The 14921-nt window shown below is 52.9% G+C and overlaps 1 protein-coding gene across 3 annotated transcripts in view; it reads right to left on the bottom strand.

The window, feature by feature from the left end:
• Sema4a (sema domain, immunoglobulin domain (Ig), transmembrane domain (TM) and short cytoplasmic domain, (semaphorin) 4A) overlaps nt 1–14921 on the bottom strand; it is a 25472-nt gene that overhangs the window by 9840 nt on the left and 711 nt on the right. The window contains exons 1-10 of one of the 3 annotated variants that reach the window (XM_005411655.2): nt 12476–12542; nt 8420–8589; nt 6646–6806; nt 5576–5638; nt 5260–5358; nt 4930–5035; nt 3875–3991; nt 3504–3628; nt 3189–3361; nt 1746–1896 (exon numbers count right to left, since the gene is read on the bottom strand). In XM_005411655.2, the coding sequence (XP_005411712.1) occupies nt 1746–1896; nt 3189–3361; nt 3504–3628; nt 3875–3991; nt 4930–5035; nt 5260–5358; nt 5576–5638; nt 6646–6806; nt 8420–8561 (1137 nt within the window). In that variant the 5' untranslated portion in view covers nt 8562–8589; nt 12476–12542. Of the gene's footprint in view, nt 1–1745; nt 1897–3188; nt 3362–3503; nt 3629–3874; nt 3992–4929; nt 5036–5259; nt 5359–5575; nt 5639–6645; nt 6807–8419; nt 8590–9394; nt 9612–12475; nt 12543–14921 lie in introns of those variants that run through there. The other 2 variants (XM_005411654.2, XM_005411656.2) reach the window with 2 other exon arrangements.

Genomic DNA, 14921 nt, shown 5'->3' with positions numbered 1-14921 from the left:
GCGCCTGCCTGGCAAGCGCAAGGTCGTGAGTTCGGTTCCCGGTACCAGAGAAAAACCAAAAAAAAATAAATAATAAAAAAAGACTACCTGAGCTGGGTGTGGTGTGGTGGTGCATGCTTGTAATCCCAGCACTTGGGAGGCTGAGGCAGGAGAATTGTTGCAAGTTCAAGGCCTGCCTGGGCTACAAAGTGAGCTCAAGGCCAGCGTGAACTGCATAGGGAGATTCTGTCTCAAAAAGACCAAAAAAAAAAAAAAAAAAGACTACATGAAATTAAAAAAAAGAAAGAAATTAAAAAGTTTCTGCACAGCAAAAGAAACAACAAAGAGTGAATGAGAGAAAAATCTTCACAAGCTTTTCTTCTGACAGACACTTAACATCAGGTTGGGGATATACCTCAGCAGCACAGCGCCTGCCTAGCAAGCATGAGGTCGTGAGTTCAACTCCCGGTACCAAACAAAACAAAACAGAGGGTTAATATCTAGAATGTACAACGAACTCAAAAAACAACAGAGAAAATAGCCCAATCAATAAATGGACGAGTTAAAGGAACACATACTTCTCAAAAGAAGTACAAAGGGCTGTAACTATATGAAAAAATGTTCAAAGTTTTAAGTCATAGGGGCTGGGGATTTAGCTTAGCGGCACAGCGCCTGCCTGGCAAGAGGAAGGTCGAGAGTTTGATTCCCGGTACTGGAAAAAAAAACCAAAAAAACAACAACAACAAAAAAGTTTTAAGTCATTAGGGAAAAGCAAATCAAAACTACACTGAGATTCCATCTCACCCCAGTCAGAATGGCTACTAACAAGAATACAAAAACAAAAATGCTGGGAAAGATACGGGGGGGGTGGGGAGAACATTTCTACACTGCTGATGGGAATGTAAATTACTATAACCACTACAGAAATCAGTACGGAGGTTCCTCAAACAACTAAAATTAGAACTGCTATACCATACCTTGCTACGAACCCGCACGAATCAAAGTCAGCATATGATAAGGACACCTGCATACCCATGTTCACTGAAGCACAATTCAAAGTTCCAAGATATGGAATCAGCTGATGTGCCCATCAATGGATGAATGGATAAAGAAGATGTGTATATATACACAATAGAGTATTATTAAGCCATAAAGAGGAACGTTTACAGGAATGTGGATGGAACTGAGATCATGTTAAGCAAAATAAGCCATGCTCAAAAGACAAGTATCACATGTTTTCCCTGGCATGTAAATATGATCAAAATATGGTATATACACGCATGAAAATGCTACATTTAAACTCAATATTTTGTAAAAGTAATAGGCAGTAATGAAAAAAATATTTTTTTTAAAAGCCAGGGGCTGGGGAATATAGCTCAGTGGCAGAGCTCTTGCCTAGCATGCACAGGGCCCTGGGTTCAATCCCTAGTACTGGGGGAAAAAAATCAAAGTTAATAAGAAACACAGGTGAAGATGTTTTAAATAGTCCTTGGTACACAGTCCATGTCCCCTTAATTCTTCAGCAACATGACCAGATATTTAGTGCACAGTCTTGGGTAGGAGGTGAGCCTACAACTGCTCTGGGGTAGGATGACACTGGACACTTGTGGGACCCAGGGCAGCCAGGCCAGGGGTGTGCCTGGGCAGACAGCACTGGTGAAATGGGAGCACCAGGAGTTCCCACCATTTACCAAGTGAGGACAGAAGCTTTTATACGCATGTTATGCATATTGGGAGGGCCTGGCTTGTATAGGGCTGATACTCACACTGCCCGGCCGGGGGTTGGTCTCGCGGCCCCTGTAAGTAGTCCAGCGTGAAGTTTCTTTGTTCAACTCCTTGTACTTCCCCTTAAAGACATTCTCAATGTCCGAGAGAGAGAAGGCACAAACTGCTGAACTCCTGGTCCCGCCAACCTGCCTGAAGACAGTCAGAGGGGACAGTTCGGTTTCCTCTGCCTTAGCATTTAGCTGCCCCTCTGGCCCTGGCCCACCCACAGTGAGAAAGCCCAGGAGGGCAGAGGTGTCAGAGCTGGGTCAACCTCAGCTGCTTCTTCTTCCCTTTGCAGGGCTGATAAAGGCTGGGAGAGCCCCATGGAGTTCTGTGACTCTGCCCAGGACCTGGCTCTAGGCCCATCTTAGGATCTGCAGTGTGATTATTTTAATGAGAATTAATTGGGGCACAGGCCCTGGGGTGGATCCTCTTGTCCCGCCTAGGCTAGCATGTGCCCTGAGAGGGGCAGCAGGGCTGGCTCCAGGCTGGCTCCCCTTGAAGCCCTCTTCTTTGAGTTCACCTTGATTGACTCCTCAAAGAACCAACCATAGCCTGACTACCTGCCTTTTTTTTTTTAACCTGATTATTTTTATACCTTCATTCCTGGTCTGTGGGGTTCTCTCTCTCTTGCTCTTGCTCTTTAACCTGTTATACACACCAAGCACTCAGTTCTGGGTCGCAAGGACACTAGACCTTTGGTACCTGACACATGGTCAAGCAAATACATAAACACTGTAGGGCCAGACCACAACTGTGGAACCTTGGCAAATCAGTTAACCCTTCTCAACCTCTAAGCAATTGATTTGTTTTGGCGGGGTTTTTTTGTTTGTTTGTTTTTCGTCTTTTTTGAGACAAGATCTTGCTGTGCAATTCAGGCTGGCCTTGAGCTCACTTTGTAGCCCAGGCTGGTCTTGAACTTACAACGATCCTCCTGCCTCAGCCTCCTGAGTGCTGGGGTTATAGGCATGCGCCACCATGCCCAGCGTTGTTTTTTATTTTTTTTTGTCTTCTAAGCAAATGAATGTATTTTTCTCTAGTGAGTGATGATGCTTTTCTCTCTGCCCTGGCCATTAGGAAGCTCAGAGGTAAACGTGCAGTTGTCACCCAAGGACGACCATTTGGACTGGCGCTGTTCTCAGCTTCCTTCATTGTCTCCATTCCCGTTTTCTTATCTATATTATCAATTCTCATGTTGGCCTTTTGTAAACTTTGTCCTATCCCTCTGGAACTATACAGAATATAAACTAGTCAGAAGCTGTGTGGGCGCTATTTTCCTACCTACATCAGTGAAACTGCTGGGAGGTGGTGACCATCAAGTGCCTCACTGGGTACAGTGCAGTGTGTGTGCTTGCTCACATAAGTTCCTATTCCTTTCGAGAGCGTGGGCCACAGAGGCCTCAAATCCCGATTCCAGCCCCTGTTCACGCGCTGCTGCTCACCACTGGGAGGTGAAGACTGCATAGACGCGGGGACCGGTGGACGACCCGGCGGGCAGCAGGACCGCGTGGCGGATGACATTGAAGGGCAGCTGGCCCGGCTGGGCGCAGAGCAGCTGCGCCTTGAGGAAGGTGGTCCACTTCCTCTGCAGCAGCTTCTCTCCGCCCACGTCGTTCTGGGGGCGCAGGAGGGGGTCAGCCTCACTGGCGTGGCCCCGCCCCTACCCTCTCCCATTGGGTTTGCGTCGCTCAACCCCGCCCCTGCTGCCTGCCATTGGCTCCCACGAGGCTAGTCCCTCCTCCCATCGAGCTGCAGACCTTGCAGACTTGAGCCACACGGGAGGTGTGGAGCTTCTCGAAGAAGTCGAACTCGCTGGCTGTCTCCTCAAAAAAGAAGTAGACGACCTGGGTCGAGGGGATGGCGGCTACGAATGAGGCATCAGCTGCGGGACAGGGCAAAAGGTTAGGGACCTGGATGCCCTGAGTACCCCAGTGAAAACCCGTGGATGGGTCTGGAGACTGGGAGCCTGGCTCTGTGGGATCCCACAGCTGGTGGAGGGTACTGATGGGGAGTCGGGAAGGCACATGCGCATGCGTGTTAGTCCCCCGCGCCTGGCAGTCATTCACGGTGCCAGGTGTCCAGGACTGTGGAAGGGCTCAGGCCCATGCGGCTGGGGGCAGGTCCTTACAGTGCAGCCAGTGGAGAAAAGTGTCCGTCTTGAGGACAGGCCGGGAGCCCAGCGTGCGCATCAGGATGGGCTCACTGCCCAGAAAGTTGTTCATGGTGCCTGAGTACAGCATCCCATCTAGGGAGGGGAAGAGGAGAGCTTAGCAGTGGAGGCTGCCTTGGCCTCCCAGATCTGCCTCTGCGGGGGGCAGCATCCATGTCAGTCTCTGGCCTATTTATTCCTCTGCACCTTCCTGCAGAGCTCACCCGCCTGGGTACCCTTCTTAAGTCCCTGTGTCCACAGGAAATGACCAGTGTGGCCTTCTGTGTTTAGCACTTCTCCAGGCTTTCTCTGGCTACTCCCTCACAAACTCGGCTGAACCACTTGCCAAGCAGGATTACTCATTCATTCCAGAAAGTAACTGTTTTCTAGTTTCTACACCTTGGGTCCTGCCCTTCTTTTCCCGGAACACCTTCCTTGTCTCTACTTAGATCTTTTGAGTCCTGCTCAAAAGCCAAAGACTGCCGGGTGGTGCACGTCTGTAGTCCCATCATTCCAGAGGCTGAGGCAGAAGGATTGCCTTGAGTTCTAGAACAGCCTGAACTGAACTACACAGGGAGACCCTATCTCAACAAACAAACAAACAAGCCAAAGACTGCCTCCTCCAGGAAGCCAGTGTGGAAAGTCTGCAATGGTTTGTATCCAGGAGGGCACAGGGCCCCGATTTCTTTTCTGTAACCCCTTAAGTACTCAGCCAGATACCTGGCACACTACAGCAGATGTTCACACAGCCCACACTGGTTGGACAAACAACGCAACCTCAGGCTTCTTTTCTGCCTCGTGCCCTTCCTAAACCCTCATGCCTCTGTCTTTCCACATTTCTCCTCCCACCTCCTCTGTGGCCCTTTCGGTAGGAAGTAGTGCTTGGGGTGCTTCGTGCTCCCTCTGGTCTGTGCTCAACCTCCCCCGACACACACACACACACACACACACTTAGGAAACTCCATCCTATTGTGTGTTTCACAGAGTGACTGGAGAAGGCAGATGCTGGCTGGACCAGGGAGCCTGATACTCACCCACCAAGACAGCAGTGTGATTGTGAGCGGGGTCAAAAGGGCTCTGACCTTTCCCCTCCATCACCTTTTCCTCTAAGACGGGCAACAGGTAGGAATCTTGGAGTTCCTAGAGAGAGAAGAGAATCTGGGGGCCCAGAGCACCAGGGTGTCGCATCTGGGAAGTGAGGGGCATGAGGGAAGAAGGGGGAGGGACAAAGAGGGACATTGCTGTGGGGCCCCAGGGTTCATGAGGGCTCTGAGGGTCCAGTTTTCCAGAGCCACAGATGATCAGCTGGGAGAGGTATGAGAAGGGTTGCGGGGCGCCTGCGGGCTAGGTATCAGATAACTCACAATGAAGGTGCAGGCGGGGCTGAAGGCGAAGGTGCCACAGGCATAGAGATGGGTGGCGTTGAAAGAGACCAGCACACGGATGAAGTTGAAGCACTGCGTCTGCGGGAGACGGAACTCAGGCATTCAGGCTGCCCCCTCACTTCCAAGTAGAGAAAAGGGCTGGACAACACTGGGGCTGCCCCTGTACAACTCTGCCGAACACTGTCCAGCAGTAACTGTGCACACGTGACCATGCTGCCCTATCCAAGGCCACTTCGTGATTGTCTCAGGGCACCAGGTTCCTTCCCAGAGCCCCTGTGCCCCCACCTCCCCTTACCTCATTGCTCTTCTTCTTTAAGGCACATTCATGCTTTTTTCTCTCGCTGGCCGGCCAGGGTATCTGAAGTGGGGATTGGGAGGGTGGAGATGAAGGGAAAGGAGGGCTTTCTCTCTTCTGTGACCTGCTGTCCCCTTCTTGGTTCACCAGTAGGCACGGCAGGGACATGCTTATGAGCAGTAACATCAATCTGTGACTGGGTTATTACTCTGGTAATACTAATATTCATTAGCACACAGCTCTATGATAAACACACAGCCTAAGGAATCAGGACTGAGTTCACATCTAGGCTCTGCCACTTACTGATTCAGCCATCTAGGTCATTTAGTTTCATAGGCTGCTGGTGGGCACAACCAGACACATATGTAAACCCTAACACTTGGTATTCACAACCGCAATTATCAAACCACACATTTCCTGGAGAAAACGTCAGTTCCTCTGTCATACCTTAAAAAGTCTACATTTTTTTTTAAGAACAGGGTCTTGCTGTGTAGTTCAGGCTGGCCTTGAGTTCACTGTGTAGCCCAGGCTGGCCTCAAACTCACAGCGATCCTCCTCTGCCTCAGCCTCCTGAGTCCTGGGATTGCAGATATGCACACCACACCCAGAAAACAGTCTACATTTTAACCAGTACCCCATATACACAGGTGACCCACAGACTCCATATTGAAAATAAACCATGGACTCCATCAGTAATTCCTGTTACCTCCCTCCCTTCCTCTCCCATTTGGACAGTGATAATGGTGACAATAACACAGAAGCTTCAGTGGTTTCTACCAGTGGGTGGATATCAAATTATTGATATAATTTGAGTCAGTATTTACCTCATATGTCAATGATTTCCATATCACCCTCTTAGCAGTTGATATTATTCAACCAGTGACATCAATGAGTAGCGATACCACAATCACATTTCTTATGACAGACAAGACATATAGAACAAGAACTGTTGATGATTGCTGATGGTAGATAATGGAATTGGGGTGTTCCTCCAAGGGTGGCCACAGCGTAGGGCAGCAGCCAGTCCCTCCTTGCTCCCAGCTCACACCCTGTGTCCCTGGCCTCCTCACCATGTTCTTCAGCCTTGGGACTCCTGGGTCCTGGATATCCAAGGCCAGAATGGCCTCTCGAGCTCCCACATATAGAGTGTTCCCATCACCAGTCAGGAGCAGGGTGTCGAAATCTTGGAGGCCCTTCTGCTGGAAGAGGCCAAGGACCCTGCGTGGGTCCCCTGTTGGGAAGTGGAAGGAAGGAGTGGTAAGGAGCAGCTGGTTCTTGAGACAAAGACGAGGAAGGGAAGGATTGGCCGAGCTGCTTCCCAGGCCTTGGTGGCTGAACCACTCTTGCTTCCCCGCAGCCCCTGTCCCCCAACTCTCCTGGCAGTCACAAGAGCTCTATGTGTTGTGCCACAGCACAGAGGAGAGGCAGCCGGAGACAGGGTAATGTGGTGGGGGACCACAAAGGATGCTGTTTCATGCCTGGGTTGTGGGGCGCATTGGTCCCCATTGGGAGGGGGAGCAGCACGCTGCAGACTTACAGGTGTTCACAACCACAGGCAGGAAAGATAGATGTAGGATTGTGTGGCAGAGCTGTTAGGGGTTTTTAGGGTTCCTGTTGCCACCTCTGCCACCACCACTGCTTCCTTCCCCTCCTCTATTACAGGAAATTTCCACCACTAGAAACATTGTGAACACAAAGGACATATTTTCACCCTTTCTGAGGTCTGTGTGGCATGCTTGAATGTCACCTGGGCAGGAGGAGTGAGTGGACGGATGGAGGAGGCTCACGTAGGTCCTGTCCCTCACCTAGGTGTGATGTGAAGGGAGTGCATGTGCACATGAGAGTGTGTTCCCATCCTGCCCCACTGGTACATCAGCAAGGAGGACAAACAGCTTCCCCTCATTAGCACAGTCACACTTTGGTGGCAGGTAGGGGACTGACTAGCTGATTGTCCTCTTTGTAGGCTTAGGGACTCTCAACCCGGGAATACAGTGGGGAAGGTCTTCCCTGGAAAGGTGGCTGCAGGAAGTGTCACGGAGCCTGGGCTCCCTCAGAATGTGCACAGCCCTCAGTTACTGAGCAGACCACCCCAGCCTGGGCTTGTGTCAGGGATCATTCTGCTCCCCACTTGAGGCTGTGAGCTCCCAGAGGGCAGGGTTAGGTCTAGCCCATGTTTGTGCCCTCACCTCCAACACAGAGGAGGGTTCTCCATCAATGGGCAACTGCATTTCCTCTACCAACTTGCTCCGAAAAGATGCTAAAGACACAAATATGCCCAGGAGACCTACACTACCACTCCTGCAGGGCCTGTCCTCCAAAACCTTCTCCCTGGAGGTGAGAAGGTCACAGCACTCCAGCCTCAGGAGACCAGCAGGCTGCACTGCAGGGCTCTAGGGCCTACATGCCAGCTGGGCCATCCCAAGAGCTCATTCTGCTTGCCATGGCACAGTCCAGTGTGATCTCTGTGGTTGGACTGGCTTGGCATGCCCTGGCCACCAAGTCTGCAGATGATCTAGTGTGGGGCTTGACTTTGGAGCACCTGGGATGTGAAAGCAGTTGGGGGTTAAGGTGCCCCACATGGTGACAGTGACAGTTGAGAGAAGGAAAAATCTCCAGCTTTGTGGAACTGCCCTGAGCCCCTTGGGCCCCTCTCGCCTTCCCTTCCTTGGTAGATTTTTTATTTCTAGCTGTCTCTTTCTCTACCACCTCTGTTGCTCCCTGGCATCTTTCTAGGCATCTATTTCTCCATGTCTGTCTCCCCCTCCCTCTCTTCCCTCTCCCCCTTCTGCACCCCCTCCAGCTCTGCATCGCCATCCCCACCCTTCCTGGCCATCACACACTTACCTGCATTGTATCTGACCCTGGGCATGGGCCCCTGCCCACCACCTCCGGCAGTCGGCGGCGGCGGCAGCAGCAGCAAGAGCAGTTGGAAGAAGAAAAGGCCCAGCAGGCTCCAGGGATCCAGGCCCAGGGCTGGGAGGGCCATGCTCAGCCAGAGGCTGTCACAGATGGCTCTGGGGAAACAGGCACCCGGGCACTTTCTGGGTGAGCTGTCCTTACCACATCCCCCCTGGGGACCAATCGGAGAGCCCCAGAGAGCAGAAGTGCAGAAGTTGTGTGTGTGTGTGTGTGTGTGTGTGTGTGTGTGTGTGTGTGGCAATAGGGGAGGGGAGAGACCTCAGAAAGTCTCACTTCCATCCCACTCACTGGACTCAGCTTGTTGCCTCAGTTTCCCTTTGCAGTAGGGGTACTGGCGCTCCTGTCCTGCCCCTTCTGGTCTCTTCTCACCAACACCTCTGTGGAGCCATTTCTCACCTTAGTGTCAGGGAAGCCCTGTGTGCCTTTCTTCAGCTTTTCCCTCTTCCCAAACCCCAGAGACTAAACCCTTGCCTGGCCCTGAGCAGGAGGCTGTCAGATGAGCAAGAGCCTGGACTCACAGTAGAAATTTTTTGGACTGCATTCTCTCCTGTCCTTTCAGATCTGTTGACACCTTGCCTCAAACCCACTCCCGGCTCAGGCAGGCACCCTGAGTGTGACAGAGGCAGGGGGTGAGTGAACCTGTTCCAGCCTTCTCCAGCCCCAGGGGCGCTTAGGGTTTTTGACCCTACTTGGATCTCTTCTTTCAGGAAGACCATGCAAGCCTACCCACTGCTTGGCTATCAGCACTTTCCAGGAGCAGCCTGGGCAGCGGGTAGCTGGTTGTCTCCCAGCCACTGCAGGCCCCCGACAGCATCTCTGTGCCCCGTGCCTGCCTCCCTGTGCTCTGCATCTCTCCTCCCAAGGCCGCCAACCACAAACAACCCATTTCACCTCACATACCCTTGAGCCAGTTGCGGTGAGAAACCCCAGCGTCCAGACTCTGGGGTGGGAGTGCCATCCGAGAGAAAGAAGGACAGGGTTCCTGGGCCCCAGAGGTAGGGGACAAAGGCTCAGCCTGGCTGGAAAGGGAGCGCGGCCCTCCAGGCACCCATCATGCCAAAGCCAGCAAGCAGCAGGAGCTCTGTGCCAGGGAAACCAGAATTTCCACCTCGAGTTGTGACAGATCCTGGCTTGGGCGGAAGTTGGTGGATTGGGAGGGAAAAAAGGCTGACCTGCCTAGCAGGAGACACACCTCTCTCCCTCCTTCCTCTTGCTTCAGTCTGTGCAGAGTTTAAAAGGTCTTTCTAGGCCATTTCAGCCACCCCCTGCCTCTGTCACACTGCATCCAGTCTATCCAGCCTGCCTGTGGTTTCCTCTTGCTTGAGATTTCCCAGATAGGGGATTAACACCATGTTTTGTATTTCTCTTTTCACTTGTGTGTTTAGTGGGGTCTCACCACTCCTACCTCCTGGGAAGTCCCTACAGTACTTTAACCTTCAGCCTCCCACTTTTAGTTGGGCCAGGATCTTTAAAAGATAAAACAACCATATTAGGCTGTTAGCCATGACTTAACTGAGGAAGTCCCCCCCACCCCACAGCGTCACCCTGTCACCATCAGGGTGGCATCAGGCAAGTGGGAAGCCCAGGAGATTTCCCATCTGAGTACATGCTTCACAGGGCACGCTTCTGAGGCCCCCGGCCCCCTGATGGCTGCTAGTGCTCCCCAGGGGGAGCCTCACAGGGGCAGCCTCGTAACGCGGGGTTAATGAGGCTCCAGGCTTGTGAAGTGGGAAAGCTCCTGCCCACTCAGCCAGGTCAGGTGATAGCAGGTTAAAAAGCACACATCCCAGGGCCAAGCCAACTCCAACAAATAACCCCCTCCATCTGAGACTCACACTGCTCACCACAAGTCAGGAAGTCCCTCCTGGCGTGTAACTTCCATCCCTTCTGCAACAGCACCAGCCATCGAGGGGTGCTCCTTAGAGAACTCCTTGGCCAAGCCCAGTTCTCGGCCGTCTCTCTTACCCTCTGCTCCCAACAGCTCGAAGTTCCCCAGGGCTGCTCTGAGACAGCCCGCTCTTGACAACTGTCAAGACTTGTACAAGATCCTCCCAAGCTCTCCCCAAGGCTGATAGCCAGGTCTCTGCCAGGCTCTCAGAATCAATTCCCCTGACCCTACCTACGGTGTCTTCCCGACCTCCAGCTCAGATTTGGGAAGCCACCTTGCCTAACGCCTTTCTGCTAGAACCCACTGGCTTATTTGGGAAGGGTTCTGACAGGAAAGTAAGGGGGGCGTTCCAGCGACACCTCCCTGTCTTCCTCCCTGTCCCTTGCCAGACCCACTTCTCTGCAGTACTAGGCTTGATGACCTGTCCTCTTCCTGCCCGTGAGACCCAGAATTCTAGTCTAGACCTTCTCTCCCCAGCCTCCAGCCAAGCTGAATACTTGCCAGGTTGGGCCACAGCCCTCCCTGCAATGTCACCAGGTAGGTGCCACCGTAATCCCATTTGACAGAGAAGGAAAGAGGCCACACAGCTAAAAGGCAAGTTAAATTCAGATCTGCCTCCTTCCAAAATGAATCCTTTGCCATGACAGTCTCCCCGGAGCCCTACCTACTCCCTCAGCCCCATCTCCCAACCCCTGTAAGAAATTAGTTTGGAGTTACTTGCGTGGCAAAGGCTTGTGGATGATGGGAGGGCAGCAAGCTCTGTCTTCTCTCGGCTAAGAAACAACCTCTCTGGGGGCAACTTGGCAGGAACAGAGATCTCCCTGAAGAGAAGCCATCAGCTAGCATTTCCTCCCCCGCAAGGGCCTCCATTTGGTCAAGTTCAGCAGAAGAGTCAGGTAGGGAGGAAGGCCACCTTGCCCCCCAGCAATGCACCCCCGCCCCAAGGCCTCTGAGTCTGATCCCAAGTCTCACAATCAGCAGCTGTGGGGCCCACTGCCAGGGCTGGCTTGGCCAGTGATGCCCTGCACTGTTGCCAGGGCCCCATCCTCAGAAGGGCCCACGCTCCCTGTGATGCTCTGCTCTTGCCGTTTTGAAAGTCTTAGTAATTTTTAAACCAGGGCCCCACATTTTTTTTCTCACTGTAGCCCACAAATTATGCAGCAGGTCTTGCCCACTCAGGAAGCTCAGCGCTGGCAGGGCCCCACCCCTCCCTCACTGTACAGTGGGGACACCCAGGCTGGAGAGGGTAAGAACCCCTACTGGACCGGAGTCAGGCAGCACGCCCGCAGGGTGCAGTGGGGTCAGATGTCCAAGTACCAGGACCAAGGGCCATGCCATCTCCGTCACTCCAGTCTGGGGCCCCCCAGCCCATTTCTTCTCAAGCCCTGGAGCTCAGCCTGCTGCAACATTGAGTTTAGCCTCTCACCTGCCAGGGTCCAGCTCCCCGCTAGGCTCCTCCCCCACATGGAGCAGCAGCCCTTCCTGCCAGGCTGGATGTGGGGGTAGAGGTGGGAGGACAGATGGAGTCAGGGCTTCCCACCTTACCCTGCTACCTCAGAGTCTCTACCACCCGGGGGTCTCCACCACTGCCTCAGGGTCTCTGCGGAGCACTGGCACCTCAGTGAGGAAGGGCTCATGGGGCCAAGACACACGCCACTCCTGGCTTCACCAATGGCCAGGCCGGTCGACTCCCCCGCCTCCTCCTCCTCCTCCCAGCATGAGAGCAGCCCTCAGAAAAGCTTAGTCCTGGGCAATATCTGCTTCCTGGCTCCCCCTCCTCAGCCCCTCTTCCTAATCACAAGAGTCAAATCAACTTATACGCGTGGAGCGTCTGCTGTGTACAGGCGCCAAGGGTGTCCCCAGCATCCCCCGCCTCTTCCACCCCCACTGTCTCCCAGCCAGCCCAGTCCCTCCTGACCCTTACCCACTGCCTCCTAGGTCCCCTCCTCCAGGCTGCCCTGTACTGGCGGCTGTGCTGAGGAGCGCACACAATGCCCAACCCCTTGGTCTGCCCCCTCTGAGGGGCAGAGCAGCGGCAGACAATGGCCCGCCCCCTCCCTTCGAGCCATCGGTCAGTGCTCCCACTCCCTTACCTGGAGCTCAGGATGCCGCTGTGTTTCCCCCCTGGACTGTCAGGCGTTCCGGTTTCCCAGTGCCTTGTCCCTGCCACACCCCCACCCCCATCCCCAACCCCATCCCACCTCACTGGTCCTTAGTCACCATGGCAACCGCATCTCTAAGTGGGAGGGACCAGAATCTCCCCATATTCTTCCTCCTCTTTCTGTGCCCCACTGTGTCCCACCTTCTGTGGCTCCTGGAGCCACATGTGTGGGAACAGGGGGCTCCAGATGTGGGCACACAGAAAGAGAGGTTATGTGAGCCCCCTTCCCACCTGCAGACCTGCACTACTGGGCAGATATTCCCCAGTTGGGTTTAGGGGGTCAGGTGGGGCCAATTCCTCTTCATGACCATTGCTCTGGGAACTGTGTATCTGTGAGGGACGCACCTGGATGTCAGCCTGGCCTCATGCAAACAAGGTTCACCAAGAGGATGCAAATGAACACACGAATAGCTATGCAAATAACCCTTGGGACAAAGTCTGTCAAGAAGCCTAAGCAACCACTTCTGTTAATATTATCTTGACATCCAAAAGATGGGGTCCACCATCAGGTCAGCGTCCACCTTTTTTTCCTAAGCCACCCCAAGACACCTATTAGGAGGGAAAGGCTGGTGTGTCATAAGAGCAGGAGTGGAGGGCAGACTTCAGAAAAAATTTTGCAAAGGTCTAGGGATAGAAAAAGACAAGTCTGAGCTGAGTGAGGGAGGCAGAGGTTTGGGCGGGAGCTTCAGAAGCTGGGTGTTGTGTCCCTCTCAGCTGGATCCTAAGCAGCCCTATTACCAAAGCTCTACTCTGTTCCCACAGAGCCTCAGCTTCCCTGGTTAAATGAGTTGAAAAGCAAGCCCCTTCCAGACTGGCTCTCCGCACGCAGGAGAACCGTGACCGGGCACCCATGAAAGCCAGGCACAGCGGCACTTGCCTGGAATCCCAATACATGAGAGGCAGAAGGAAGATCACAAATTTGAGGCCAGTCTGGGAAACTTAGCAAGATCCTGTCTTAAAAGAAAATGCAAGAAGGGGTGGGGATGTAGTGCAGTGGTAGAGCACCCCAGGTTCAATTACCAGGTACCAGTGGAAAGGACAAGAAGCTAGGCACTGTGGCACATGCCTGTAATCCCAGCACTTGGGAGAGGGAGGCAAGAGGATTGCCTTGAATTCAAGACCAGCCTGGACTACATTGTGAGACCCTGTCTCAAAAAAAATAAATAAATAAAATGAAAGAAAGAAAGAAGAAAGAAAATAGAAAAAAGGAATAAAAGAAAAAAGAAGAGAAAAGAAGAGAAGAGAAAAGAAAAGAAAAAAGGAAAGGAAAGGAAAGGAAAGGAAAGGAAAGGAAAGGAAAGGAAAGGAAAGGAAAGGAAAGGAAAGGAAAGGAAAAGGAAAAGGAAAGAAAAAAAGTACCATGGGGCCGAGGAGCAAGAATCCTGGGTTCCGGGCCTGGCTGCCTTTAACTTGCTGTGTGATCCTGGACACAGTACTTGCCCTCTCTGATTCACATAAGTAAAAAATGGTTTTTCAGCCCACCTGGCAACAGCTTGGCTCCTCTCCAGATTTGCTAGTATTTTTAGGAAGAAGGAAGTGAATGTGCTGGAGGCTGCCAGGACAGAAGGTTTCACAGGCCAATTCCGGTTCCCTTTTAGGTCTAGGTTAGGGTGTTGGGTAAGCATTTAGGGAGGGGCAAGAAGAACATGGCATGGAAGCAGAGCTGACTGAGCAGCTGCTCTTGCACCCCCTGGCTGCTGCTGGACAGCCCATCTTTCTGCTCTGCCCCTCAGCACCCAGGCCTGGACTCAGGGAGCACCTTCTGCTCAGGTGCCTCTCCCCAGGACAGCAGGGGAAGGAATCACTTGAGATCCAGAAGGCAAGACTAGCAGAAGCTGAAGTAATACTGCAGCGGAGGGGGAACCCCATGGGATGTGCTTGGGACCCTGCCTCCATCTTTAGGGGAAGTGGCCGGGGCTTCGTGGCAGAGTGGGAAAGGGTGACATTTCTGAAATGATCCAAGGGAATGAGGGAGTTTATTGTCTTCCCCAGCTCTACTCCATTCCGGGTTACCCAGCTGGACTCCAGGGGCTCCTCCTGTCCTTAGCATACGGAAGTCTAAACTTCCAGAAAGAAGCCAAGGTGTCCTGGTGAGACTTCAAGGCGTTAATCCCAGGAGAGGCTGTGGCTGCAGTGGGAAACTGGTTACGGCAGCTCTCCTGTCCCCAGTCCTCTGAAGTGGAGGTGAGAGCCTTTCCACAGCCGAATCTCCACTTCTCTTGTGGCAGTGCACACAATTCAGTTTCCTCTGCTCGGGCTAGCCTCAGTTCCCCCACTTGTGGAAAGATGGGGTGGGGGGGATGTGTTTGATTGTTGGGGCATAGGGAGTTCAGCAAATGAGGTCCCAGGGAAAATGAGATAGAAGGGTAGGGGCTGGG

This window comes from Chinchilla lanigera, unplaced genomic scaffold, assembly GCF_000276665.1.
Source record: "Chinchilla lanigera isolate Chin_1 unplaced genomic scaffold, ChiLan1.0 scaffold00144, whole genome shotgun sequence".
Classification (NCBI taxonomy): domain Eukaryota; kingdom Metazoa; phylum Chordata; class Mammalia; order Rodentia; family Chinchillidae; genus Chinchilla; species Chinchilla lanigera.
Note: the sequence above shows the minus strand (reverse complement) of the source record. Positions and strands in the feature narration are given on the sequence as shown.